Below are 27923 nucleotides of genomic sequence, written 5' to 3'. Positions count from 1 at the left end.
ATGGAGCCGGTGCCCTCTGCCCGTGCGGAGCTGCAGTTCTCGCTCCTCACCAACGTCTCGGACGCCTTTCCCAGCGCCTTCCCCAGCGCGGGCGCCAATGCTTCGGGGTCGCCGGGCGCCCGGAGTGCCTCGTCCCTCGCCTTGGCCATCGCTATCACCGCGCTCTACTCGGCTGTGTGCGCCGTGGGGCTGCTGGGCAACGTGCTCGTCATGTTTGGCATCGTCCGGTGAGTCGGCAGAGGGTGTCGCATGGTTTGGTCCCAGGGTCAGAGTGGACACTTCTGTCTGTAGATCAGGATACCCAACCCCGACTTCCCAGGTTCCTGAAAGCCCTGCATAGAGGCCAGGTGTTCTGGGATTATGAGGACAGGGCGCGCGCGCGCGCGCGCGTGTGTGTGTGTGTGTGTGTGTGTGTGTGTGTGTGTGTGTGTGTGTGTTTGCACTAGCTTAACCTAACAACATAACATTTAATGATCCTTGACATCTCTACTTCTGCATCACAGAGGTGGGACAGTTTGGCATCACTTTATGTGTCTGCCACACACACAGTTGGTGATTGGGCAATTTGACAGGAGCATGTGTGTTTGGTCCTCTGAAACCTTACAGGGGTGAGCTGAGGTGCTCTACACGATACCTTAGGTCTCTGGAGCATGCTGTCTGCTTCGAGCTATGGGGACACTACCCAAATCACATTTAGCAGGCATCTTCTGTGCTTGCTCTGTGAGTGCTTGTCCCAAAACATCCGTTTGTGATTCTGCATGAAACTGAGAGTGTATTTGCATCCTTTCTTGTTGAACCTCTAGAGGTCCTAGGTGATGGAGACACCCAGGATGGCTTTGAACGCCAGTCTTTGTGCTGCATGTTCTCTGATGAAGAGACCTATAGTTCCTGTGGACTGGCCTTGGGTTTTCTCTTCCCTTCCCCGGTGGCCATGTGGTCAGGAACTCAGGACATGATTCAGGGCAGGTTTATCCTCCTTGAGGCCTGGGCTACAGAGTGGGTTTAAGGCCAGTTAGAGAATATACCAAGACACTGCCCCCCTTCTCAAAGTAAAAGAAGAGAGGATGAGAAAGAAAGAAAGATAGATAGATGATAGATAGATAGATAGATAGATGAGAAAGAAAGATGGATGGATGGATGGATAGATGGATGGATGGATAGATAGATAGATAGATAGATAAGTAGAATGAGATTATTAATAGGACCTTTAGGGGACACAGAATGTAGCTTGATTGATAGCTTTTGCAGCATGCATGAATGCCTGGGTTCAGTCCCTAGCACACTATAAACTGGACATGGTGGTCCATGGCTGTAACCTCAGCCCTGGGGAGTGTTGAAGCAGAAGGCTCAGAAGTTCAAAGTCACATTTGGTTACATAGAGAATTTGAGGCTTGGGATATAGTTAAATGGCAGAGTACTTGCCTACAGACACGTAAGGCTGAGAACTGCCTGAATTAACAAAGCAAAATGTTTCCCACTCATCCATATCTGTGAGCACACTGAGGTAAGTAAAGTGTCCCCTCCAGACCCTGTACTAAGGTAAGGGCTCACAGCAGGCTCCACAACTTGCAGTATGTAAATGAAAGGTTTTGCTTTCCCCCTGTTTGCTGCCTAGGTGCCCCGGGCTGAGATGAGTTCTCAAGCCACACCTTTGAGATTTGGGAGCACTAAGACCCTGTCTTGTTTAGACTGCATGTATCTCTTGCCTCTGTCCCCTCTCTTGCTCAGATTAGGGGTTCAGATTCTGGACTCTCATGCAGAAGACATTCCATAAAGATGGCACAGTGCAGAGGTAAAGGTCATGGCTGTGGGGCAGATTGTACCCAGTTTCTATCCCAACTTCAACATGTCCTAACAATGTGGCTTTGGCCAAACAGCTCAACTTCCCTGAGCCTCATTTACCTCATTTGGAAATATACAACACTTAGAATAGTCTGTTGGGGACAGACAGTGGTGGCGCATGCCTCTAATCCCAGCACTTGGGAGGCAAAGGCAGGCAGATCTCTGTGTGTAGTTCAAGACCACTCTGGTCTATAGAGCGAGTTCCAAGACAGCCAAGGCTACACAGAGAAACCAACCCTCCCCAACCTCCCTGTCACGCCCCCTCTCCCCCAAAACCCCACAACAGGCTGTTGGGAAGATTTAACGGAGGCATGCAGGTAGTGGCCTCATAGCAGGCACCTGGAAGCATCCTAGGCCTTTGGTGAGTGTTGGGGGTCTGGATCAACCAGCATTTCTGCAGCTGCTGCAGGTGTGCAGAGTGGGTAGCTGGGGCTTAGTTGTCTATAGTTTCCACAGAGGGCCCTGTCTCCCATCCTGCAAGGGCACACATTTTGTCAGTCAACAAATAGAACAATAATACTTGCTGATGTTCATCATCAACACACCTGCCCAGCCTCAGGCTTCCTTCTTTTTGGGGGGGTGGGGGTTGAGGGAGGGCAGTGCACAGCCTTGGCTGTGTTCACTGTGTAGAACCAGGCTGGCCTTGAAGTCATCTGATAGAGATCCACCTGCCTTGCCCCCCCAACCGCACCCCCCACGTACTGAAACTAAAGGCATGAGAGCCCTTGATGCCCAGCCACAAGCCTCACATGGCCTTTGGCCCCTTACAGCCACACTCCAGGAACCCAAGGTTTGTTGCAACTCTAGGATCAAATGCAGGATCCTAGGGCTGTGGGATTCAGAGCAGGGACTTGATTTAGCCAGAGGAGGTGATCCTTGGACTGAGAAGTAGTTGTCCTGGATGCTGTAGTTGGCTTAATGGAGAGGTGGGGTGAGGCATCTCAGGCAGAGAGAATAGCATGTCGAGGTACAGTAGGGAGCAGAGGGTTTCACTGGGGCCTGGGTGACCATGAAGGCAGAGAGGCTGCAGGACAAAGGCATGAGAACCATAAAAGTGGTGTCCTTCTCCCTGGGGTGGTCGGGATTGTCCGAAGCGCAAGGGCTGTTGGGATTGCTGGAAGCGGAGGCGTCGGCTCTGTTCTGAGCTTCAGTAGTGCCTGGAGCCAGTCTGAGTCTACCCACTTAAGTCTTTGCTGTTTAGAAATCCCAAGAAGTTGCAGATAGATGTTGGAGGAGTGCCATAGAGCATAGGGACAAGGGGCGATCAGGGGGAAAGGAGTGAGACCCTAAGGGGAAGCTTGGAGACAGGCCTGGGTGGTCGGGACAGGCTGTGTGCTGGGGCTCTCTCTGGCTGCTAGTCTGGATGTGGAATCGGAGTCTGGACAGGTTCTTGGCCCCAAGCTCGGGCCTTCCATGCTGGGAAGTCAAGGGGCTTTGTGTGTCAGGATTGTTAGGAGAGCCATCTGTGAAGAATGATGGTCCAGGAGTGGGTCTCGTAAAGGGGTGGACCAGACAGACAGAGAGCAGCTGTTACGGAATCAGAGGCCAGTACCAGGCAATGGGAGGAGCCCTGGACAGGTAACCGGAACCCCTGCCTCCAGCCTTCTTAGCCTCTCTCTGAAACTCAAGCCCACTAGACCTAATAGGAAGGCAGAAACTAGCCCAGTGACTTTGGATGAAGCAAAACAGAGGAGTGGAGAGTGAGCCGAGGCAGGGCCTGCTGGTCTTGCCCAGAATCTGCCATTTCCTAGGTCTTAGGATCATTCCCCGAGGAGTGTGTGAGTCACAGACACAGTGGAGTGAGTAGGAGGAGTCACCAAGGACACAGAGTCTCTCCTGAGCTTCTCCTGGATTCTAGGGATTCTCCAACCTGCACTTCAGTCCTACAGTGGGACCTTTTCTCATTCATAGACCAGGACATGGGCTCAGAGGCAGCAAGTGCCTCTCACTGCAAAGGAGTGGAAGTTCAGCTTTTGTTCTGAGACAGGGTCTCCTGTAGCCAAGGCTGGTCCCAACTTGCTGTATTATTGAGGATGAATGTTAACTTCCCCTCTTCCTGTCTCATCTACTGCTCAAGTTGTAGGGTTACAGACTTAGTCCTGGTCTTTCTGAGCCCCCAAACCACCTTAATCACTCTGCCTGTGCTAGGCTTGAGAGGCAGGGAGAGAAGGAGGCTAGGTTTATGCAAATCTCAAGGTCTCAGTAATTGATACCAGCAGCTGCAAACCTGGACATTAGAGCCACACAGGGGCCATAACACTGAGCCCATCCCTCAATGGTCATCACATAGTCACCATCACATGGTGACTATCATACAGTGGCCATCACAGTGACTGTTATACAATGACTATCAAACAGTGGCCATCATCAGACAGTGATGTTTTCTAAGTGTGCTTAAACAATACATCTATGATCTCTCTGTGCCTCGGTGGCCTGCTCTGTGGAATGGGAGGGTGGTAGACCCTTATGGGATAAGAGTAAAGAAGTCATGAGGTGCAAACCAGCTCCAGGTGTTCAGTAGCTGTTCAGAAGCAGTATGCGTAAAGCTGGCCGTGAAGGGGAGGGGTGAGGCTCCCTCGCCTTCACTCAGCCAACATTTATTAAACTGTGCGGGAGCTCTGGCTGGATGCTACAGGGAAACTTTATCAGGTCCATATTAGAAGCTTCCTTTCATAATAAAGATAACTAGATAGTTACTTCCGGAGACCTTTCAGCAGAAGTTGATATTATCCATAATCCTACTGCAGAGGAAAGCTTAGTCATTTACGGGGTTTTCCCCCATCTTTGTTTCTAAACACACACACACACACACACACACACACACACACACACACACACGTCTTTATGAAATTAGGATTGCATAGGGAAATCAGGATCCAGTTCTATGGATTTTGTAAGATTGTGTGAATGATGATAATAGCAAGATTTTACTCTAGCCCACACTGGGCTTCAGTTTCTGATCATCCTGCCTTCTAGCAAGCCTGAGATACAAAACTGAAACCTTGTTTCAAAATAACAAAACCAAAGGGATAAGGGAAACAGTTTTTTAAAAGCTGGTTTAGGGTTAGAGAGATGGCTCAGGTGTAGACAGCACTTCCTGCTCTTCCAGAGAACCCAGGTTCAAACCCCAGTACAGACAGGTATGGCAGCTTAATCTTCTGTAACTCCAGGCTGACGCCCTCTTCTGGCTTCTGAGGGTACTGCATGAATATGGTGCATAGACAAAGTAGCTGGCAAAGCATTCATACACACATAAGATAAAAATAAATATTCTTGTGGGAGGGGGGCTAGGAAAGGGGAAATAATTTGAAATGTAAATAAAAAATAAATCGAATAAAAAAATGAAAAAAAATATTCTTATAGGCTGGGCAGTGGTGGAACATGCCTTTAATCCCAGCACTTGGGAGGCAGAGTCAGGCGGATTTCTGAGTTTGAGGCCAGCCTGGTCTACAGAGTAAGTTCCAGGAGAGCCAGGACTACACAGAGAAACCCTGTCTCGAAAAACCAAATAAATAAATAAATAGATAGATAAATAGATAGATAGATAGATGGATACATACATACATACATACATAAATATTTTTAAAAGTCCATGGATTTTGATAGCTATATTGTGAGTGTATTCTTCTATTGAGCAACTTGTATTCTTAAAACGTATTTGCTATTTTTATTTTTTTGGGCTCTATTTATTTTATTTTATATAAGTATTTTGCCTTCATGTATATATGTATACCATGTGCATGCCTGATGTCCAAGTTGGTCAGAAGAGGGCGACAAATCTCTCAGAACTGGAGCTAATGGATGTTGTGGGCCTTCATGTGGACGCTGGGACTCAAGCCTGGGTCCTCAGCATCGCCAACAAGTGTTCCCAACCTCGGAGTCATTTTCCAGGCCTGTCATCGCCCTTTTCTTTTAATTTGGTTTTTGTTTTTGTTTGGATTTTGTTTTTTTCGAGACAGGGTTTCTCTGTATAGCCCTGGCTGTCCTGGAACTCACTCTGTAGACCAGGCTGGCCTCGAACTCAGAAATCCACCTGCCTCTGCCTCCCAGAGTGCTGGGATTACAGACATGTGTCACCACTGCCTGGCTTCTTTTAATTTTTAAATTAGATTTATTTACTTAATTTTATGTGTGGATTTTTTTCTTGTGTGTTTGTTTGGACATGTACCCATGCATGCCTTGTGTGTGTGTTTGGACATGTACCCATGCATGCCTGGTTCTTGTTGAGGCCAGGAGAGGTCATCACATCCCAAGAAACTGGAGTTGTAGGTGGTTGAGAACCAACCAGTGGGTGCTGGGAGTTGAGCCTGGAGCCTCTGTAGGAACTATTGTGCTCTTAAATGCTGAGTCATCTCCTCAGTGTAGAGTGGACTAGTTGGAGTATTCTTTCTTGTTGGGGAGGGCATTAAAGACAGATTTCGTTGTGAATCCCTGGCTGTCCTGGGACTCACTCTGTTGACCATACTAGCCTCAAACTTGGGGATCTGACGGCCTCTGCCTCTTGAGTGCTAAGACTGTAGGTGTGTGCCACCCTGCCTGGCTTCTATGATTATTTTGAATGTTTGTGGTTGTAGACATCTCCTACGATTTCTGTATAGTCCTTTCCTGCAGTCAAACCTCTTTAAGGAAGAACTGGCTGCCATCCTGTATGGAGAGCGTCCTGTTGCTGAAGGGATAAAGCAGACACTAGAAAGCCAACAGTGGGGTTGGAGAGATGGCTCAGTGGTCAAGGGCACCAACTGCAGCCGGGCGGTGGTGGCGCATGCCTGTAATCCCAGCACTCTGGGAGGCAGAGGCAGGTGGATTTCTGAGTTCGAGGCCAGCCTGGCTTACAGAGGAGTTCCAGAACAGCCGGGGCTACACAGAAAAATCCTGTCTCGAAAAAAACAAATCAAAAAAAAAAAAAAAAAAGAAAGAAAGAAAGAAAAGAAGAGAAGAGAAGAGAAAAGAAAAGAAAAAAAGAAAAGAAAGAAAAAAGAGCACCAACTGGTCTTCCAGAGGTCCTGAGTTCAATTCCCAGCAACCACGTGGTGGCTCCCAACCATCTGTAATGGGGTCTGATGTCCTCTTCTGGTGTGTGTGAAGAGAGCAATGGTGGTGTACTCATATGCATAAAATAAATAAATCTTAAAAATAAAATAGATGGAGAAAAGATAAGACTGGCAAAAATTCAGACTTCCTCACCTCCAGCTGGGATCACAAGAATAAGTCTCAAGCCCTGTGACCCAAGGACTCAACCCCTGCACACACACACACACACACACACACACACACACACACACACACACCCCTGCCAGATATCTAGACTTTGAGAGGCAAGGGAAGGCATGATTTCATTAAACTCAGGATCCTGGGACTTTGAAATCAAATTGCCCACCCAGAATATCGTCACATGCACAGGAAGGAGGGTAATCGCAGGGTAGAATAGAAAGCCTGGCTTAAATTAGCAAGTTACCAACACGCAGGCTGACGCGGCCCCGTTTCCAGTTGCGGGCTGCAGGGTGGGGTGGGGTATCTGGCTGTGTTCTCCTGATTTATAGCTTCTCCAGCACAGCTGCAGAAATCAGTGGCTTTGTCTCAGGCCTGGAAGGGCAGGGAAGAAGCTTGTCCTCGGCAGCTTTCCTAGCCTCTGTGATGAGGGAAAAGACAGAGCCTCAACTTCAAAGTCCAACAAGGTCAGAAGATTTCCTACTCAGGAGATGCCAGAGCTCAGTACAAGAACCCTTGTAGCACAGGCAGCAGGGGGCGGTCAGGGCTGGAGAAATCTCAGAGACTGCTCTTCCAGAGGTCCTCAGTTCACACGTGTTAGCACACACACACATACATACACACAAATAATTTTTTTAAAATGTATTATCTTTAATCCCAGCCCTTGGGAGGCAGAGGCAGGCAGATTTCTGAGTTTGAGGCCAGCCTGGTCTACAGAGTGAGTTCCAGGACAGCCAGGGCTACACAGAGAAACCCTGTCTTGAAAAAAACCAAAAAAGAAAAAAAAATGTTATTTTTATTTATGTGTATGGTTACTTGCCCAAAGCCTGGTTGTGCACAAAAAGTGATACTATGTGACCTTTCTCCTTAATCAAAAACTACTAGTTGAGCTGGGCGGTGGTGGCGCACGCCTGTAAGCCTGTAATCCCAGCACTCTGGGAGGCAGAGGCAGGCGGATTTCTGAGTTCGAGGCCAGCCTGGTCTACAGAGTGAGTTCCAGGACAGGCAGGGCTATACAGAGAAACCCTGTCTCGAAAAAAACCAAAATCCAAAAAACCAAAAAAAAACAAAAAAACAAAAAAACAAACAAAACAAAAAAAAAAAAAAAAAACCAAACTACTAGTTGAATAAAGATGCAGACGGCCAATAGCTGGGCAGAAGAGGGGTAGGTAGAGTTTTGGCTGGGCTTTCGGTCAGAAGCAGGACCACAAGGAAGAGAGAGAAGAAAGTGGAGAGAGGAGAAGACATCTCAGTATAAGAATCTTGAACACATGGCCTTGAGGGCTGGCCAGTTGGAATTAAAACCTGCCCAGATAGAACATGGCAAGTTATAACTCGAAGTTATTGATTGGGAAGTAGATCGTCATAGCTTAGAGGCCAGTCTCTGCCCAGGTCTAAGAGCTTGAAAGGTTTATTATGAATATAAAGGTTGTATGTCTTTTATCTGGGAAGTGAATGATCAAAGGCAGGGTAGAAAGCCCAGATTGAGATTAAATATTTACTACAACAGTAGTGTGCATGAAAAAAGAATGTGGAGGCATGGGGGGGGGGGCGGGGGGGGGGCACTGAGCGGGAAGGGCCTGCTCTTGGGATGGAGATGGCCCAACAGCTCAGGAAATCAACTGTTGTCCAGAGAACTTGGTTTCAATTGGCAACACCCACAGTTGCCTCACAGTTGTTTGTAACTCTAATTCCAGGAGATCAGATGCTCTCTTCTGGCCTCCACGGGCACCAGGCATGCACGTGGTGTGCAAACACACATGCAGGCTACTCGATATACACACCAGGCAGTGGCAGCACATGCCTTAATCCCTGCACTCTGGAGGCAGAGGCAGGTGGATCTCTGGTTTGAAGCTATCTTGGTCTACAGAATGAGTTCTAGGGCATGCAGAGAAATCCTGTCTTGGAAAACCACCCAAACTAAAACCCTGCCTATACCCAAAATAAAAATAAATAACTGAGTTAATTTTAAAACAATAACCAAAAGATTTAAAATGTAAAAGAAAGGGGTTCTTTTTAAAATTTACTTGAGACAGAGACTGACTTAGGCCAGACTGTCCCCTGACTCCCTACGTCACAGGATGACTTGACTCCTCCTTTAAAGTGGAAGTCCTGCGACTACAGCTATGTCCCACCCCTGCCAGTCGTGTTGGGACTGCATAGGGCAGTTCTGGGGACTGTGGTCACTGTCATCCAGACCTACAGAACCCCAGGTTTCCTGGGGGCAGTGTGAGCAGAGCCGCTGGAGACGTGGCTAAATGGGCTCAGATCCAAGTCCCTTGCTGAGCCTGCTTTCTGGTCTGTGACCTGGGAGGCACTAAATTACCGCATAGCAGCAGGTGGCACCTTCCTACCGGTGGCTCTTCCTGAACTTGAGACACACTTCCAGAAACCTGCACAAAGCAACAGCAGAGACGCAGTCCCTATCCTCTGGGAGCTGCCGTTTTTTAATGGAGAAAGGATAGGCAATAAGTTAGTCAGCAGAAGACAGACACATGGTTGAGAGCGTGATCCGGTTGGAGGAGGAGGGGCTTGCCTACTGTGCTGGGAGGCCCTGGGTTCAATTCCCAGTCCTGACTCAGCAAATGAGTGGTGGTGTACAATTGAAGTTTCAGCTCTTGAAAGGCAGAGGTTCTGAAATTCAAGGAGGGGGGCTAAACACACACACACACTATCCACAGGCAATTAAGAAAACTAAACAGGCAAAGAAGATGGGGTGGAGGGAATGCAGATGTATATGAGAAGTGACAGCTGAGCAGAGGCGGGCTTGGGAGGAAGCGTTTTAGGCCTGTGTGCCCTGATGAGGCTTGTGTGGCTCCTACAGAAGAGTCGGTGCTATGATGCTGTGGCCTGGCTGCCTAGCACTTGGGCCCCCGGGAGAAAGGTTAAGTCAGGAGAGAAACTGCTGCTCTGGCTGAGCCAGATAACCCTGCAGGACCTGTGGGGCAGCATCTGCTTCCCTTGGTTACAAATGTGTATCCTGCCAGAGTGCCCAGTGTCTGGTGGTTTTCCATCAGTCCTTGGGGGAGCAAGCAGAGCTGCTGGATGGGCAGGTAGCCATGCGGTGCTCCACCTGCTTCCTTAGGAAGGTCACCCCAGGGCAGCCTGGCAAAGCCTAGCGTGTGGAGCAGCCATGCTATCCTTAGAAGATCCAAGACACAAATTCTCACGTAATCTTCACTACTCGCCTATGGTGGTTTTTTTTCCTGAAGATTTATTTATTATTATATGTAAGTACACTTGTAGCTGTCTTCAGGCACACCAGAAGAGGGTGTCAGATCTCATTATGGATGGTTGTGAGCCACCATGTGGTTTCTGGGATTTGAACTCAGGACCTTTGGAAGAGTAGTCATTGCTCTTAACTGCTGAGCCATCTCTCCAGCCCCACAACCTGCCTTTAAGACAGGGTTTCTCTGTGTATCCCTAGCTGTCCCGGAACTCTCTCTGTAGACCAGGCCGGCCTCAAATTCACAGAATCTGCCTGCCCCTGCCTCCCCAGTACTGGGATTAATGATGTGTATCACTGCCGCCTGGCCATGATGGCTTTTATAACCTTGACCCTCACGATCCAATGTCAGGTCATGTCCTTTTCTGGATAAGGGGTGACGAGACCCTTATTCGCTGACCCTGAGCTTAGCCTGAGTCTTTATTAATTCTATTTTTATCACTGAAAAACGAGCCAGTGGGTTACCATTCCGGGGGTCTGATATAGGTAAATCTGATATTGGTACAAGAGTCTCCAGATTGGTCAGGGTTTGTATTCCTGCACAAAACATCATGACCAAGAAGCAAATTGGGGAGGAAAGGGTTTACACAGCTTACATGTCCACATTGCTGTTCATCACCAAAGGAAGTCAGGACAGGAATTCACACAGGGCAGGAACTTGGAGGCAGGAGCTGATGCAGAAGCCATGGAAGGGTGCTTGCTTCTCCTGACTTGCTCAGCTTGCATTCTTATAGAACCCAGGACCCCCAGCCCAGGGATGGTACCACTCACAAGGGGCCTTCCCACCCTTGATCACTAATTGAGAAAATGCCTTACAGCTGGATCTCATGGAGGCATTTCCTCAAGGGAGGCTCCTTTCTCTGTGATAACTCCAGCTTATGTCAAGTTGACACACAAAACCAGCCGGTCCAGAAACCCTCCAGTAAAGCTGTCAGATTCCATAGGAGACTGATTCTTCTTCCAGAAGGGGAAGGTCTCAGTGTCCTAAAGCAATACTTCATTCAGTTTAGCTTTGGGGAGTGGGGTGGCACATTCCACAGCGTGAGTCAAAGGACAACTTGGAGAAATCAGTTCTCTTTTCCACCTTTACCCGGGTTCCAAGAATCAAGCTCAGGTTACCAGGCTTCTGTTGTTAGGTGCCAGTCACCTTTGCCTTCTGAGCCATCTCAGAGGCCCTCAGAGTTATTCTGAAGGCCTTGTGACTCTTCAGATAGGGCTCCCACAGGTGATCGAGGTTAATCTCCTTCATTTAAACTCAGCTGATTATAAAACTCCCTCCCAGCCATCCCTGAGTTTGATAGCTGTGTACAGTCGTTTAGCTGAGTTGACATACAAAGGCAAAGGTTAGACAGGGTTGTGGAGCCTGGGCAGACTCCTTTGCCTCTCAGAGCTTTACTCTCCCAGCTGCCTAGTTCTGGGGCAGTGCTGAGGGTCCCTGCTAGCTGCTGATTCTTGTCAGGATTGAGTGCGATGACGATATTCAAGTGCCTCCTGGTTCCCATCACTTAGAGGAGGGGGGCTGTGTGACAAAGAGTGATAAAGAACTTTCTAATCTTGTCAGACCAGGCTGCCATCATGCCGATGCCGGAGAAGAGCTTCATTGTATGAAGGAACTCTGTCCCCTTCATAAAAGAAGTTCAGAATTCGTAGTTTGTTAGCACTTCAGCGTGGTAGGTGCCAGGTGAAGACTGCCTTCTGGAGACCTTAGGAACCTTTTCTCAATTGGGACTTGGTCCTAAGATCAGGGAAATATTGTATCTTGGAACAAGACTGCTAGTTTTCCCATGATGTCCAGGAAGGAAGCCCATTCAGGTGTGAGCAGATAAACCTTTGGTGAGGCCTCCACGCTGTATAAATGGCAAATCTCCATGTACTTAGTGATGAACGTTTTATGGAGGGAGTGTTAGTAGCCAAGACACGCTTTCTCGCATGCCCGCTCACCCAGAGCAGGCAGACCACAGTGAGCTCAGCTCTAATAGCATGAAGCTATGTATCCCCTCAGGTCTCCAGGCTCCAGGAAAGGTTTTCCTCAGACATTTCTACTAGTATCTTACCCACAAATTCCCCAATATGTCCGTGATTGCCTGCTTCTGGAGACCACACCCGACACCGTGCTGGCCACAGCCATCCTGAGACCAGAGCCAAGGCTGGGCCTGGGTCAGCTGCTGACTTCCAGGTCAGAGATACAGCCGTGGATGTCATCAGCCACCTCAATAAAACGGGAGGACATTGTTTAGTGTTGAATAGACTTGTAGCCAGAAAAAAAAAAAAACTTTTTTTTTTTTGAGACAGGATCTTATTATATAGCCTTGGTTGCCTTAAAACTCTCCATGTAGACCAGGATAGCCTCAAACTCACCTGCCTCTGCTTCCTGAGAGCTGGGACTAAAGGGGTATGCCATCCACCTGACTGGCTTCCCACTTTTCTAGGACTATAGGTGGGTGCCACACAGATCCATCTTGGGAGCCCCTCCTGGCTTTATCTAACCCTGGTCACTTCTTAAGGCCCCTTCCCCAACCCCATATTTGGTTGTTTCTTCTTACTACCTCACTCACCATGGGAAATTTGAGATTCCTTCAAACGATAGCAGAGGCAGAGACAAAACTCTGTTTATCAGGTTGCGGAGATGGTTCAGACCCCACAGAACCGTGTCACAACATGCCTCTGTGACCCCAGTGCCAGGCAGGGGCAGAGACAGAGACAGGCACATCCCAGGGGCTCGCAGGCCAGCCAGCCCAGCTGAAAGGCGAACTGCAGGCTTCCTGAGAGTCCCTGTCTCAAAACCTAGGGTGGGCAGCTGCAAGCTGACCTCTGACCTCTGCCCTCTGCATAGGCGTCTTGACCACAGAGATGAGAGATGATCGGTAAGCGAGGCTTTATGGCAGTGGCATCGCCACAGTTTGTCCTCTCTCTCCCTCTTCTCCCTCTCTCTCCCCCTCTCTTCTCTCTCTCTCTCTCCCCCTCTCTCTGGCTTCTCCCCCCTTTCTGGCCCTTTCTGGCCCCTCCTCTGTTCCTGGCTTCTCTTAGAGCAGAAACTGTTCCCTCCATTCTTACCCTGTTCCCTGCTCACGCAGGCCTTAGCCCTAAGAAGCCTCACTAAATAGTTCTTAGCTCTCTAAAGGGGACTGGGTTCCATTGATAGAGGTGCTGGGCTCTACAAAAGAAACCCACTAGCCACCAGATTAAAGGGACAGGACCGGGTGCTAGGATGATGGGCCCTTTTCACTTACTTTAGTAAGTGACTTTCTCCTCCAGGAGCTTTTCTCTGATGGTTGGCAACAGTGACCCCTGTGTCCCATCAAAGCTGGGACGATACTGTTCTTCCCCCGCCCCCTTAACCCCTTCCTTCTGTGTGCGGTCTATCTAACGATGGGCATTGTGCATACTAAGCAATTGTCCTACCACTGAAGCACACACGAGCCTCCATGTTCTTTTTCAAACACTCGACTACTCATCTCTGTTTCTATGAGTAGGTGTGGGGTGGGGGAGTCTGGCACATATGGTTTGTAGGAGGGTCAGGGCCTGTTTCTGGAAACCCAGGCCCTGACTACCACACTGAAGAACTCTCTCTCTTCCTCCCTCCAACACCCCACAGACATATACATACACACAGAGAGACACACAGACATTCAGAGACACAGACATATACACACACATATATAGACATACACACACACACACACACACACACGCGCGCGCGCACACACACACACATACACACACACACACCCCAGTATCAGCTTCAGGGTGTCGTGCCTCAGGAACTACCTACCTTGCTGTTTGAGATAAGATCTTTCACTGGATCCTGGGGTGCAAAGCCTTAGCTTGGGCAGGCTAGGTACCCAGCCAGCACGTCCCAGCAAATCTGTCTGTCTGTCTGTCTTGCTTCCTCAGCACCACCACACCTGGCTTGTTTCTGTGGCTCCTGGGGATTGATCTCAGGTCCCCATGCTTACACAGAGCCCACTTTACTGACTGAGCCATGTTGCCAGCCCCCGATTCTACACTCTTGGAGCTTCCATGGTATCTGGATACAGTTCACCCCACAATCCAGCCATCCTTAAGCAGGGTCAGGATCAGGGAATGGAGAACTCTGAGTGTGCTCTGGGTTTTCGATGGAAGCTAGGCCTTTGGCCTGGTTATTGCTAGGTATAGCCTGGCAGGTTTCGCCACTCACGGTCAACCCAGGGGCCTTTTGCTTCCGTGACCTAGACATAATCTTCCCCTTGATAAGCTCTCTGGGCTTCATTATAATTAACCACTTTCCTTCCCAGGTTCTGCCAGAACTGAGACAGCTAATTAATTTCTGGCCAAGTGCCACCCCTCTTAAGTGGTGGGTAGGGACTCAGCTCACAGTCCTCGCAGCCCAGCCAGGCTTGTTTTTGGTCCTCTGGGAGCGTAATCACCCTTTGTCTGCAAATAGAGGGAGCTCCGGCTGGACACACACACAGGACACACACACACACACACACACACACCACACACCACACCGGGCTGCTGGCACCGGCTGGACTTGTTTGAAGAGTCTCCATTCCCTCTTAGTTCACCCAGCCTCTGGGGCCACTGCTGTAACTCAGAAGCCTCAGAGCCTTCATTTGTAAAACAAAGGGGTTGAACTTGACCTCTGGGAGAATGTAAGGGCAATGGCTAGGAGTTTAGAATCCCAGGAACCGAGACCTAATTTAAGGCCTGCTGGTCAGTTTCACCTCTCCTCCCCTCAGCCTTCTCCACGGGCATAGTGATGCTCCTCTCTTGTGTGGTTATGCCGGTTCAGCAGGAGAATTAGTGACCTGTGTTCCCAGCATGCAAGCCCGTCCCCAAGTCTCCGCACAGAACTTGTCTGGAGCACCTGCTGTTCCCACTTTGAATATTCCTTTGGCTCTGAGGCTCTAGGGATTTTATCCCAAGGAACCACAGAGGTTTGATTACAGTATTATTTATGACAGCAGGAGAGTGGAAAGGACCTTCACATCCTTCAGTGGAGGATTTCCAGTTGACTTTATTCCGGACTCAGAGTAAGAGTAGTTTATCCCAGTCATCTGTCTGTCATTTATTGAGACAGGATCTTCTGCTTCTGGTTGGCCTCAAACTCCCTATGTATCTGAGGATGACTCTGAACCCCTGAGTGCTGGGACTACAGGCCGGTGCTACCACACCTGGCTTTGTCAGTCTTGGGGCTTGAACACAAGACTTCCAGCATGCCAGGCAAACACTCTCCCAGCCTACACCTTTGTGAGACAGGGTCTCACTGTGCAGCTTCACTCTGGCCTTGAACTCATGACGTTCTTGCTTCAGCTTCAAGTGTTGGGATTGCACACCTGTACTGCCAGGTGTGACCCACTATCTGTTTCCGTATAGTCCTTGAGCTAAAATTTTCTTTTTTATGTCTTTACATAAATGGGGCCTAGAGAGATGGCTCAGCAGTTAAGAACACACTGGCTTCTCTTCCAGAAAACCCAGGTTCAATTTCTTTCTTTCTTTCTTTCCTTCTTTCTTTCTTTCTTTCTTTCTTTCTTTCTTTCTTTCTTTCTTTCTTTCTTTCTTTCTTTTTCTTTCTTTCTTTCTTTCCTTCCTTCCTTCCTTCCTCCCTCCCTCCCTCCCTCCCTTCCCCCCTCTCTCTCTTTCTTTCTTTCTTTCTTTCTTTCTTTCTTTCTTTCTTTCTTTCTTTCTTTCTTTCTTTCTTTCTTTCTTTCTTTCTTTCGTTTTTGTTTTTTGCGTTTGTTTTTTTCCAGACAGGGTTTCTCTGTATAGCCCTGGCTGTCCTGGAACTCACTCTGTAGACCAGGCTGGCCTCAAACTCAGAAATCTACTTGCCTCTGCTTCCTAGAGTGCTGGGTTCAATTTCTAATACCCACACTGTGTCTCACAAATGTCTGTAATGCCAGTTCTAGGAATGTGATGATCTTTTCTTGGACTCATCAGGTACCAGTCACACAGATGGTACATAGATATACACACAGGCAAAAAGCACTCATACACACAGAAGAAGGAGAGGGGGGGGGGGAGGAGGATGGCCCCATGGAGAAAAAGCTTAATGACCTCTGGACTGTAAAGTGACCATCAAAAATTATATTAATTCGTATACGAATACAGAGAAATGGCTACCACGTTTTGCTAAGAGGTTATGACAGTCTTTGAACATGCTCCCTTTCATGGAAAATGGCATTTGCATGTTGGCACAATACCAGAAATGAAGATCTTTCTACCTCCTGCAACTCTGTGTTTGAATATTCTCCAGTAAATAGCTGTTACATGTCAGAGTTGAGAAGGCATTTAGGGGGAATATTAACTGTAAATACTTCAGCGATCTACAGTGGGTTTGGTTGGGCACCGAAGCTATGTTTTGTGCAGGCTGAAGTGGCCGTGTTACATTTTGCATCCTGAGGTCCCACAAGGTCGACTGCACTGTCGCTCCTGCTGCTGCGCCTGCTCTTGATTTTAGGTCTCACGCCCTTGTTTTGGAGAAAAACAACATCATTACCACTTCCATTTAGTTAAAATCAAATTAGCTCCATCGGATAAATGAGGGAAGATTTCTCTCACCACCTGCAGGGCTGATTCACTTCAGACAGGGCAAAGAGGATCAGGTCCAGGCATCCTTCCGGGGACCTGGCCAAGGGACGGGAGGAGGGAGGAGAGACACGGAGGAATGATAAAGAACAGACGCCCTGATTTGAGCCCTTTGGGCTGTGGCTGCTTACTTCTGAAGATTAGGATACTTGATGGATGCCATCCACTGGTACCCGTCAGTGTGCCCCCTCTACCTGTCCTTACCCAGACGGCTGGGAATGGGAGAGCAGAGGTCACGGTCCCTTCCTGATGTGGAGGACAGGCAACTTGACATACATCCCCTTCCACAGACGTGTCCTGGGCGCCTGCTTGGACCTGCTCTGTGCTTGGTTCTGCTGTCAGGCGCCAGGCTTCTAGGAGAGCAAGACAAATGTCATCCTTGCTCTCGGATGTGTGAGGGACACACACAGCCCACTGCGTTCGCAGGGGAGAAGCTAAGAGGAATCCAGAGGGAATGCGGCGGCGTTCGGGGTAGGCCACCAGGATCTCACCACGCCTCTCCCCGACTGCCATCTCGACAAGTTCATTACCACACTTGATAAATTGAGGTCTATAATTGCTAGCGCTCCCATGGTGTGCTGTGGAGATTAAATGATGTAAATGGCTCTTCTGTGAGCCTGCACACGGTAAATGTCCAATAGTTGTTATTAGCCAGGGAAACAAACTGAAGCAGAGGCACTCCAGCTGTCCAGAAAGCCTAGACAGAGGTGAGCACTTTAGTCATGAGTGGGCCTTCTCCACCTTGTCCCCTGGGCCTGTCGCTATGCCTGTGATGTTAGTAATAAGTCTGGTCATACCCGAACCACGAGCAGGTTGCCTCCCAGAGGGACTTGGAACATGTGGAGACCATCTGAGTGCTGTGGCCTCCTGTCTGGACCCATCACCAGGGCAGGGAGAGTCCAGGTGACAGACTGACAAACTGGACAGGGTTTTACTCCGTAACCAGCTGGCCTTGAACTCTTGGCAATCCTCCTGCTTCAGTCATCCAAGTGCTGGAATTGTAGGCATGTAGTGCCAACCCAGTAGAATGGTATCAACCCAAAGTTGCCGTGAGGATGAGCAGAGATAGTGCCTGCCTCATGCAAGAAATCATACTCCATGAATGTTATTTATTCATTTATTTTGAGGCAAGGTCTTGCTAATGCAGCCTCAGCTCACCTGGAGCTTGCTTTGTAGATCAGCCTGCTCTCAAATTCATTGAGACTACCTGCTTCTCCCTCTGCTACCGGCTTCTCCCTCTGCTACTCGCTTCTCCCTCTGCTACCTGCTTCTCCCTCTGAAATGCTAGGATCAAAGCAATGCACTACCCAGTCACTCCAAGAACATTGCTTCAATCAAGTGCAGGGCAGTGGTGGCAAATGCTTTTAATCCCAGCACTTAGGAGGCAGAGGCAGGAGGATCTCTGTGAGTTCCAGGCCATTCTGGTTTATAGAGTGAGTTCCAGGGCAGCTGGGGCTACACAGAGAAACCTTACCTTGTAAAACAGAACAAAATTAAAGATCTATTTTTTTTTCCTTTGAGACAGGGTCTCATGGAGCCCAGGTTGGCCTCATCCTCACTATATAGCAGAGGATGACCCTGAACTCCTAATCTTTCTGCCTCTACCTCCAAAGTAGAAGTATTAGAGTCATGTGCTTCCGTGCCTAGCTCTAGAAATGGATACTTACATATTCTCAGTGTGAAAGTCCCTTGTAGCAAATCCCCCGAGTAGTTGTCAGGACCATCATGTGGGCCCTCATGGGTCCTCACGCTGGCCCTCCTCCCGTGGGTCCTCACAGACACAACTGCCAGCTCATTACTCAGGCCTTATTTTAAAGACTGAATTTTAGTCACACTCCCACCATTAGTTGAAGGGACTCTCCAGGATCAAAGAGAGCGGCCAAGATAGCGAAGCTGATAACAAAGAACAGAAGAAAATATAAAACCAACATGACTGGTGTCCTCAGAGTCGGGAGCGGACAGTGGAACCGAAAAACAAGAAGCTGTAGCTTTTAGAGAAGGATTCATGGGAGAAGAAAGCCTGGGGCAAACAAATCACAAGCAGCTAAGTAAGTTTTAAAAAGTAAACAGCGAGGCAGTGGTGGCGCACGCCTGTAATCCCAGCACTCTGGGAGGCAGAGGCAGGCGGATTTCTGAGTTTGAGATCAGCCTGGTCTACAGAGTGAGTTCCAGGACAGCCAGGACTACACAGAGAAACCCTGTCTCAAAACCAAAACAAAAAAACAACGCCCCCCTAAAGTAAACAGAACGGCCCAAGGGTAATGAAATGGCAGTTCTCTGGAGATTATATCAAAAAGACCCTGTTTGACTGAACAGGTAGCAGAGTAAGCTACATTCGCAGGGGACCCAAGTGTGGGCCTTGGACTCTGGAAAAAGCAGGGTGCTATAGTAAGTACATGTAGGGAGGAGGGCGGTGGGGACAAACAGGTTCCAGTGCTCTCTGGGCAGCTTGTCTAGCTGAAGCGACAAGCATCAGGTTCAGTGAGAAACCCTGTCCAAGCCAAACCAAACCAAACCAAACCTAACCAAAATCCCCAAAGATGGAAAATGATGGGAAGGTCACCCGAGGTCACCTGTGGTCTCCACACAGACGTGTATATATATATATATATATATATATATATATATATATATATATATGAGAGCACACCTTGCACTAAAAATATATAAAAAATAAAAGACGTCAGAAGCTGTCCAGGAAACCTGTTCCATACAGAAGGATCGAGCCAGCAAACTGCAAATAAAAAAAGTCACTCCAAAGCAGTGTCACCCCTGTTACCAGATGGCTAAGCATAAAGGAACAATTTTAGGGTGAGGGGGACAGCTTGCATCAAGAATCGGGATTGGTTCTGGTACCACCAGGTGTTGCCAGGAAGGCGATGAGGAGACCATATCCTCCTAAATGTTCTGATGGAAAATTATTTCCATCCATGATCATATTTACTATCAAAGGAACCAGAAGTTAGAATGAAGACATTTTCAGAGAAGGTGATAATAACTTTGCTCCCATAAGCCTTTTCTCAGGGAGTGGCTACGGGGTGTGCTCCACTGTAGTGAGGCTGTAAACCCAGGGGCAGGGAGACTCTGAAACCAGGAGACAGGAGAGCTGTGCAGCCAGCCCGAGACAGCATCCAGCCTCACAGGCAGAAGGAAAGAGGAAGGCTCTAGAAAGGAGATCACTATAAAAACAGAGGAACACATAAATAATGTAGCTAAATAGGAAAGTATTTTAAAGGTCTGATGAAGTTTAACAATGTGTACATAGAAATAAGCAAATGAAAAAGGGGGGCCGGTATTTGAGGCCAGGAGTGGAGGCACACACCTACAATCCCAGAACTCAGGAAATGGTGTGTGTGTGGGGGGGAGGATCAGGGGTTCAAGGTCATCCTCAGTTACATCAAGTTCCACCCCAACCTAGACCAAAATGTGCTTTCAAAAATTCAAACCAACCAACCAAACAGCATGCAGGGGCTGGACCTAGTTCCACCCCCACCCCCACCCCCACATTTGTAGCAGATGTGTAGCTTGGTCTTCATGTGAGTCCCCTAATAATTGGAGTGGGGACTGCCTCTGACTCTGTTGTCTGTTTGAATCTCCTTTCCCTACCTAGATTGCCTGGTTGGGCCTCAGTGGGAGAGGATGTGTTTAGTCCTGCTGGGACTAGATGTCCCAGGGTGGGGTGATACCCAAGTGGGGCTAACCCCCTCTCCTTCAAGAAGGGGAGGGGTAACGGGGGGGGGTAGGAATTTGCAAGGGCGGGACTGAGAGGAGAGGAGAGGAGGGAGGGAGGGGGCTGCGATTGGGATGTAAAGTGAATAAAAACATAAATAAAATTATGGAAAGGAAAACATCCATGAGAGCTCATGAGCCCTGGAATAAGATATCACTGTGACGCATGTCAAAGGGACCCACTGCTTGCTGGGGGGTGAGCGGGCTGGGCTGGGAGGGAACCAGATGGTCACAAAGCCCTCTAACTTGGGGAGCATACAGGGGCCAGAGTCCTGGGAGAAAGTGAGTTCCTCAGGGAGGACACTGGCATTGGCACGTGCTAGAGATACAGACGTGGCCTGAGAGAAGGCGATCGGAGAGGGCCTCTTGGAAGAGATGTCCAAATAGAGGCTTGGTTAAGTGAAATGGCAAGCCATAACAAATTTGGAGGTTGAGGGTGGCAGTAAGTCCGGAAATCCTCAGGAGGGCTGGGCTTCATGTGTTTAAGGAATGACAGAAAGGCCATATGGTGAAGGACATTAGTCAGGAGAGTAGACTTGGAAGGCCTGGATCCCAGAGGAGGTCGGAGATAACTTAGGGAACACAGAGGGTGCTTTTGGAGAGGTCCTGGGGGGGTTGAGAGCAGAATGGGCCTGTGGTTTTCTCCTGCAGCTGGAGCGCAGGGGCCCTGAGGAAGCCATCAGGGTCCTGCGTGGCTGTGGAGAGCAAGAGAGCCAGCCAGACTCTCAGCCCGACAGGGACCAGCCCCAGAAGCCTCAGCTCCCACTCAGCAGCAGCCGAGCTCCCTCTTGGGATGGAAGGAGCTGTCACAAATCAAAATAGCAGGCAAAGAACAGCCTCGAATTGTTCTGTGTAAGAGCAGAGAAATTAGAAGAGTCAGCTGTGGGCTCGAGACCGCCTCCCACACAGCTGCAATCCACACCCCGCTGAAGACGACGCACTTCCCGAGACTGGCTCCAAGTGAAACTTTTGCTCCTAGTTATTTTGGGAGGGAGTGGGACAGATGCTGGTCTGGAAGGACAGTGAGAGAGTCCTCCTTCTCCTCCTCCTCCTTCTTTCTTCTTCTTCCTTCTTCCTCTTCTTCTCCTTCTTCACCTTCTCCTACTTCTCTAACAAACAAACAAAACTAACACCAAAAATCCCAAACCTCTGATCCATACTGGAGGAAAGGCTTTAACAGTTTGGTTGGCTGGGCTTCGTGGGAGCATGCATGCCTTTAATCCCAGCAATTGGGAAGCAGAGATAGGCAGATCTCTGTGAGTTAGAGGTTAGCCTGATCTACATAGTGAGTTATAGGACGGCCGGGGCTATGTAGAAGGATCCTTTCTCAAAAAAAAAAACAGAGTTCAGTATTCTCTTTAGAAGTGTGACAAGCAAGCCGGGCGGTGGTGGTGCACGCCTATAATCCCAGCACTTGGGAGGCAGAGGCAGGTGGATTTCTGAGTTCGAGGCCAGCCTGGTCTACAGAGTGAGTTCCAGGACAGCCAGGACTACACAGAGAAACCCTGTCTCAAAAAGTCAAAAGAAAAAAGAAAAAAAGAAAAAAGAAGTGTGACAAGCTGGATTTGCAGGTGTGTACCACCACACCCAAAGATTTGTTTGTCTTTCCAAGACAGGGTTTCAATATGAAACCCAGGCTAACCTCAAATTTGTAATGTTCCTGCCTCAGCTTCCTGAGTGCTAGGTTTATGATTATGGGTGCACAATTTCCCTTCCACACCCTGCAATTGGTCTCTGCTTTCTCCACCCTCAGAGTTCTCCAGCTGTAACCTGCATTCTCCTGCCTGCCTGCCTGCCTGCCCTTCTCGGGACATTTTGGCTGGTTGATTTGTTGGTTGGTTATTTGGTTGCTTTTTATTTAGATTTATTTTGTGTGTATGAGGGCTTTGCCTGCATGCATATCTGTCCGCTATATGGATCTGTGGTGCCTGTGGAAGTAGTGGGACTCCATACAAGTGCTGGGAATTGAACCCAGGTCCTTTGCAAGAACAACAAACACTCTTAACCACCCAGCCAACTCTCCAGCCCCGTAAACATCAGGTTTGTTTGTTTTGTTTGAGACAGGGTTTCTCTGTGTAACAGCCCCGACTGTCCTGTATCTCGATTTGTAGACCAGACTGGCCTCTTCTCTGGACTTTCTTACCGGTCTAGGATGTGAGAAAGAACCTTACCTTGCTCCAGTGTGGCTGTGTCTTTATGTCTCTGCTCTGGGACAGTTGTCTCCATACCTCCCCTGCTCAGCCCAGGCCCTGTACAGAAGGGACCATGGCTGTATGTGTACTAGCCCTGCAAGCAGTGCTGTGGTTGGCTGTGTGCAGCACAGCGCGTGGAGGATGCTGGGGGTGTTAGGGGCAGTTTGGTTGCATACCTCCAGCCTGATACCCGGGCTCACACCCTAAGTGTGACAGTGAACGTGGCTCACCTTCCTCACAGCATGGGGACAGGAAAGGGAGGGAACCATGGCTTTCACAGAGGTTGGGTCTAGTTCTGTGGGGGTTAGGAGGCCTGGGTGGAACCAAACGCGACCAGAACCCAACCCCTGGGCTACCGCAGAGGACACTTCAGAAGGTGTAAGGTCCCAGCAGAGCCTGTCACTCAGAGCTGACCAATCATATTCCCCAGAGGCCAGGTGAATGGTCAAACTCCCAACTTCATTCTGTATAGATGAAGTATGATCATCTCGGGCTGGTGAGAGTTGTCTCTGACCTCTGCTGGGCAAGCCCTCCAGCAGCTGAACTATATAACCCTGCCTTTGTCCTGACTGGGCTCAGGGCTACATTCTACATAAACTATGTTTCCATAACTCTTTCCATCTTTTTTTTTTTTTTTTTTTGCAAGGTGCCATTATCTTTAAAGCTAAGACTGGCTTTAAACTTTAAACTCATGATCTTCCTCTTGCTTCTGCCTCCCTGGTGCTGGGCTCATAGGCTCCAGAGATCCTTCCCTTTCAGGGAGCAGAAGTAGTGGCTGATTGGGTGATTCAAGGATCCAATCCCACCTTGGCTCCCAATCTAAGGCCTCATGTAGCCCAGGCTGGTCCTAAATTCCCGGTCTTCCCAGGTTAGCCTTCTGAGGGCTGGGACTGCAGGCATGTGACACCCCATTGGTCCCGCCCTTTGTAGATCTTTGAGCAAGTCCCTTCACTCACCCAGTCTTACAGCAGCTGAAGTCAATGAAGTGGCAGTTACCCGTGCTCTCCCTTCCAAGGTACACCAAGCTGAAGACCGCCACCAACATCTACATCTTCAATCTGGCCTTGGCTGATGCGCTGGCCACCAGCACGCTGCCCTTCCAGAGCGCCAAGTACTTGATGGAAACATGGCCGTTTGGAGAGCTGCTGTGTAAGGCTGTGCTCTCCATTGACTACTACAACATGTTCACCAGCATCTTCACACTCACGATGATGAGTGTGGACCGCTACATTGCTGTCTGCCATCCTGTCAAGGCCCTGGACTTCCGGACGCCGGCCAAGGCCAAGCTGATCAACATATGCATCTGGGTCTTGGCTTCAGGAGTCGGGGTACCCATCATGGTCATGGCAGTGACCCAGCCCCGGGGTGAGTGAGAGAGGGAGCTGTGGCATGGCTCTCTGACCACAGGAGGGCCCGGCCATCTGCTGGCCTCTGTGGATTTCCAAAGCATTTATTCGGGCAAGTGGGAGTGGTTGCCAGTGGTGGTGTGGGTGGGTGGTTAGTCAGTGGGGGGTACGGATGGTCAGCCAGTGGGGGGTGGGAGGTCAGTCTGGGGGAGGGTTAGCCAAGAGGGGTGTAGGTGGTCAGCCAGTGGGGGGTGTGGGTGGTCAACTGTCATGAGGGTAAATGACCAGTTGAAAGGTTGCTAGCCAAAAGGAATTTATAATAGGATTATTACCTGGCTGGCCAGGACAGTGTAGATTACAGGGAGATGGATAAATGGCCAGGGTGTGATTGTCACTGACCAGTGAGCAGCAGAGGCTACAGGATCTGAAGACCCATCCCAAATTCCCCTTTATCCCACTTTGAAAACCACTGGAGGAGCAGGAGAGCTGGTCCCGTGGTTAAGAGCACATTCTGCTCTACCTGAGGATGTAATTATGCTGGTAGACTGCTTACCCAGCATGCACAGAGCCCTGGGATCAGTCCCCAGCATTTCATAAACCAGGTGTGGTACTGCACACTTATTAGCCCTGCAAGAGGATCAGGAGTTCAGGGCTAGCCTTAGTTTGATAATGAATTTGAGGCCATGAACCATGAAACCATGCCTCAAAAACAAAGAAAGAAAAATAAGGAGGAAAAAAAATACCATTGGCCAAATGACCAAAGCGGGGGCCCAGGGAATATCCTGAGGGGGTGGCCGACACTCGCACTTCCCAGGGCATCTGTATTAGTCACTAAAGCCGCAGTACCAAACATCCTCAGAGTTCAGGGGCTTACAATAAAAGTTTACTTCTCAGGCTGGAGAGAGGCTCATTATCTGCTCTTCCAGAGGTTTCCGGCAACCACACGGTGGCTCACAACCATCTGTAAGGTGATCTGATGCCCTCTTCTGACATAAAGATACAGTGCTCACATAAATAAAATAAATGACTATCTTTAAAAAGTGTATTTCTCACGTCACTACAATCTATTGGGTAGGAGGTTAGTTTGGGGGTACCAGACTCCCAGAGGACGTGCCCCCAAATCATCCACTGTTGGCATCTGGCCAGCACATAAACACAGAAAGGAAGTTGGGAGAAATCATAACTGTTTTTCAATGTTATTGCTTATCCCTTCCTAGTGTCAACTGTTCACATGGCCCCACCTCGATGTAAAGAAGCATGGAAGGATGCCTATACATTAGTTACCAAGGAGACTGGGGCAGAAGGATCTTGAATTCAAGGCCGCTTTATATTATATATTATAATATATAATATTATAAAATAAAATAAAACATAATATAATATAACATACACAATATTATAATATATAATATAATGTTGTATATAATATAATACTATAATATTATGTATAATATAATATTATAATAATATAATATTGTAATAATATAATATGATAATATTATATATAATTATATATTATCAAAAGAAAAAAGAAAACAGAATCAAGTCAGGCAGTTTAGTTCTAGCCTCACTGGCGGGCTTTTGATGGGACCCGGCCTTCGACCCAAGGCTCCAGGCCTTAGGTCCTCCTTCCTTTTGGCCCCTGCTTGATGCTCCGGGTAGCATAGGGGAAGATGACTGATAGGAGACCTCTTAGACACCTTGACCCTCAGGGGAAGATCCGCAGGGCCGTTATACAACCTTTGAGCGATTGGTTTTGACTGAGCAGCAGGGATCCAAGGCTCACCGTGAGCCTTGAGTTTAGAAGTCATTAACTGCTGGGAGCAAGCCAAGGAGGCTTCCCTCCCTCCTCCCTCTGCGTACCACCACCCATAGGCACGCTGATCCTCAGTCATCCCTGGGGTCCTGCCAGCGTGAACCACCCCAGATGTTGTGTGGCTCTCCAGCCCCTTTCTCATGACTCGCAGCCTGCAAGTCTCCTGTGTGGTTCCTAGAGATCTCGAGCGTCCCTGGGCCAGCCTCCAGCCCGCGTCAGAGTCCTTCAGTATCCTGAGATGTTTATCTGGTCCAAGCCTGTCTCCAGGACAGGAAGCTCCCCTTTCCTTTTCCAACAGGGTTGGCTGTTGGGAAGGACTTTGCTTTTTTAGTTTCCTTTTGGATATGGTCTCAACATGTAATTTTGTCTAGTCTTTACACATGAGAGCCTCCTATCTCAGCCTCCTGAGTGGTGGGATTGTAGGTGTGTGGTACCCCACCTGGTACAAAGTTGTTCTCTACATTAGCTGATATCTGCCTGAGACACAGGCCCTAGCCCTGATCTCTAGGCTCCAATATATACATCTTTCCTGTGAGGGCATCAACCATTTGAGCCCATTGAGCTAAATACCTTATGTATCTGAGTCTGTTTCACAACTGTCTTAAGAAATGTCCTTGGGGAAGGTAGGGCTGGCTAGATGGCTCAGAGGCGCTTGCCACCAAGCCCGACAGTTTTGAGTTTGATTCTTGAAACAGGAATGGTTGGAGGAGAGAATGGACAACTATATATTGTTCTTTAACCTCCACACAGACTCCTGTGGGTTTGTTTGTCCTTTAGCCTTCACATGTGTGAGGGTACACACACACACACACACACACACACACACTCTGCAAATAAATCTAAATGTAACTAAAGAAATGTGTATAGATTATTGGTCCCATCATAAGGAAATTGGAAGACAATCAAACTTTTTTTTTTAGGATAGGATCTCTTATAGCTCAGGCTAGCCTAGAAGTTAACGTAGTCAAAGATGACCTTGAACTTCTGCTCCCTGATTGCTTGGGTTACATTCATGTGCCAACAGGCCCAAGTTTATACAGTGCTGGGAATTGAACCAGGGGCACTCTAGCAACTGAATTATATCGCCAGCCCTAATCCACCGTTTAAATCGATCTTCAGTACTGATCAATCTACTGGAGCAATTCTGGAAATGGGTAGGAGGACTGTTGAGTTAACACTGTGACAGCCATTACCGGGATAAATTATTACTGTCATTCCTGCCTGGACGTAGAGGCTTACAAAAGACCTGGGAGAGGACACAGAAGGGGACCTCCCAGATGAGGACCAATTCTGGGGTCTTTACGCCTAAGAAGGAATTCACCAAGAAAAGGGACATACTAGACATCAGAATCTCCTCCACCCAGCTAGTCATTTTGAAAGAGGACAGGCAGACAGCGCCCCATAGACACACAGACCTCTGACCCCTGTTTTTTCTTGTTTTCCCGGACTCAGATGGTGCAGTGGTATGCATGCTGCAGTTCCCCAGCCCCAGCTGGTACTGGGACACTGTGACCAAGATCTGCGTGTTCCTCTTTGCCTTCGTGGTGCCGATCCTCATCATCACGGTGTGCTATGGCCTCATGCTGCTGCGCCTGCGCAGCGTGCGCCTGCTGTCCGGCTCCAAGGAGAAGGACCGCAGCCTGCGGCGCATCACACGCATGGTGCTGGTGGTGGTGGGCGCCTTCGTGGTGTGCTGGGCGCCCATCCACATCTTCGTCATCGTCTGGACGCTGGTGGACATCAATCGGCGCGACCCACTTGTGGTGGCCGCGCTGCATCTGTGCATTGCGCTGGGCTACGCCAACAGCAGCCTCAACCCGGTTCTCTACGCCTTCCTGGACGAGAACTTCAAGCGCTGCTTCCGCCAGATCTGTCGCACGCCCTGCGGTCGCCAAGAACCTGGCAGCCTCCGCCGTCCCCGCCAGGCCACCGCGCGTGAGCGTGTCACCGCCTGCACTGCCTCCGACGGCCCAGGCGGCGGCGCTGCCGCCTGA

At 49.0% G+C, this 27923-nt stretch overlaps 1 protein-coding gene across 1 annotated transcript; it reads left to right on the top strand.

Moving 5' to 3' along the window:
• On the top strand, positions 1 to 27923 carry Oprd1 (opioid receptor delta 1). The gene is made up of 3 exons (XM_052177577.1): positions 1 to 227; positions 23783 to 24132; positions 27382 to 27923. The coding sequence occupies exons 1-3, from the start codon at positions 1 to 3 to the stop codon at positions 27921 to 27923; spliced, it is 1119 nt and encodes a 372-aa protein (XP_052033537.1).

This window comes from Apodemus sylvaticus, chromosome 3 (genome assembly GCF_947179515.1).
Source record: "Apodemus sylvaticus chromosome 3, mApoSyl1.1, whole genome shotgun sequence".
NCBI classification, from domain to species: domain Eukaryota; kingdom Metazoa; phylum Chordata; class Mammalia; order Rodentia; family Muridae; genus Apodemus; species Apodemus sylvaticus.
Note: the sequence above shows the minus strand (reverse complement) of the source record. Positions and strands in the feature narration are given on the sequence as shown.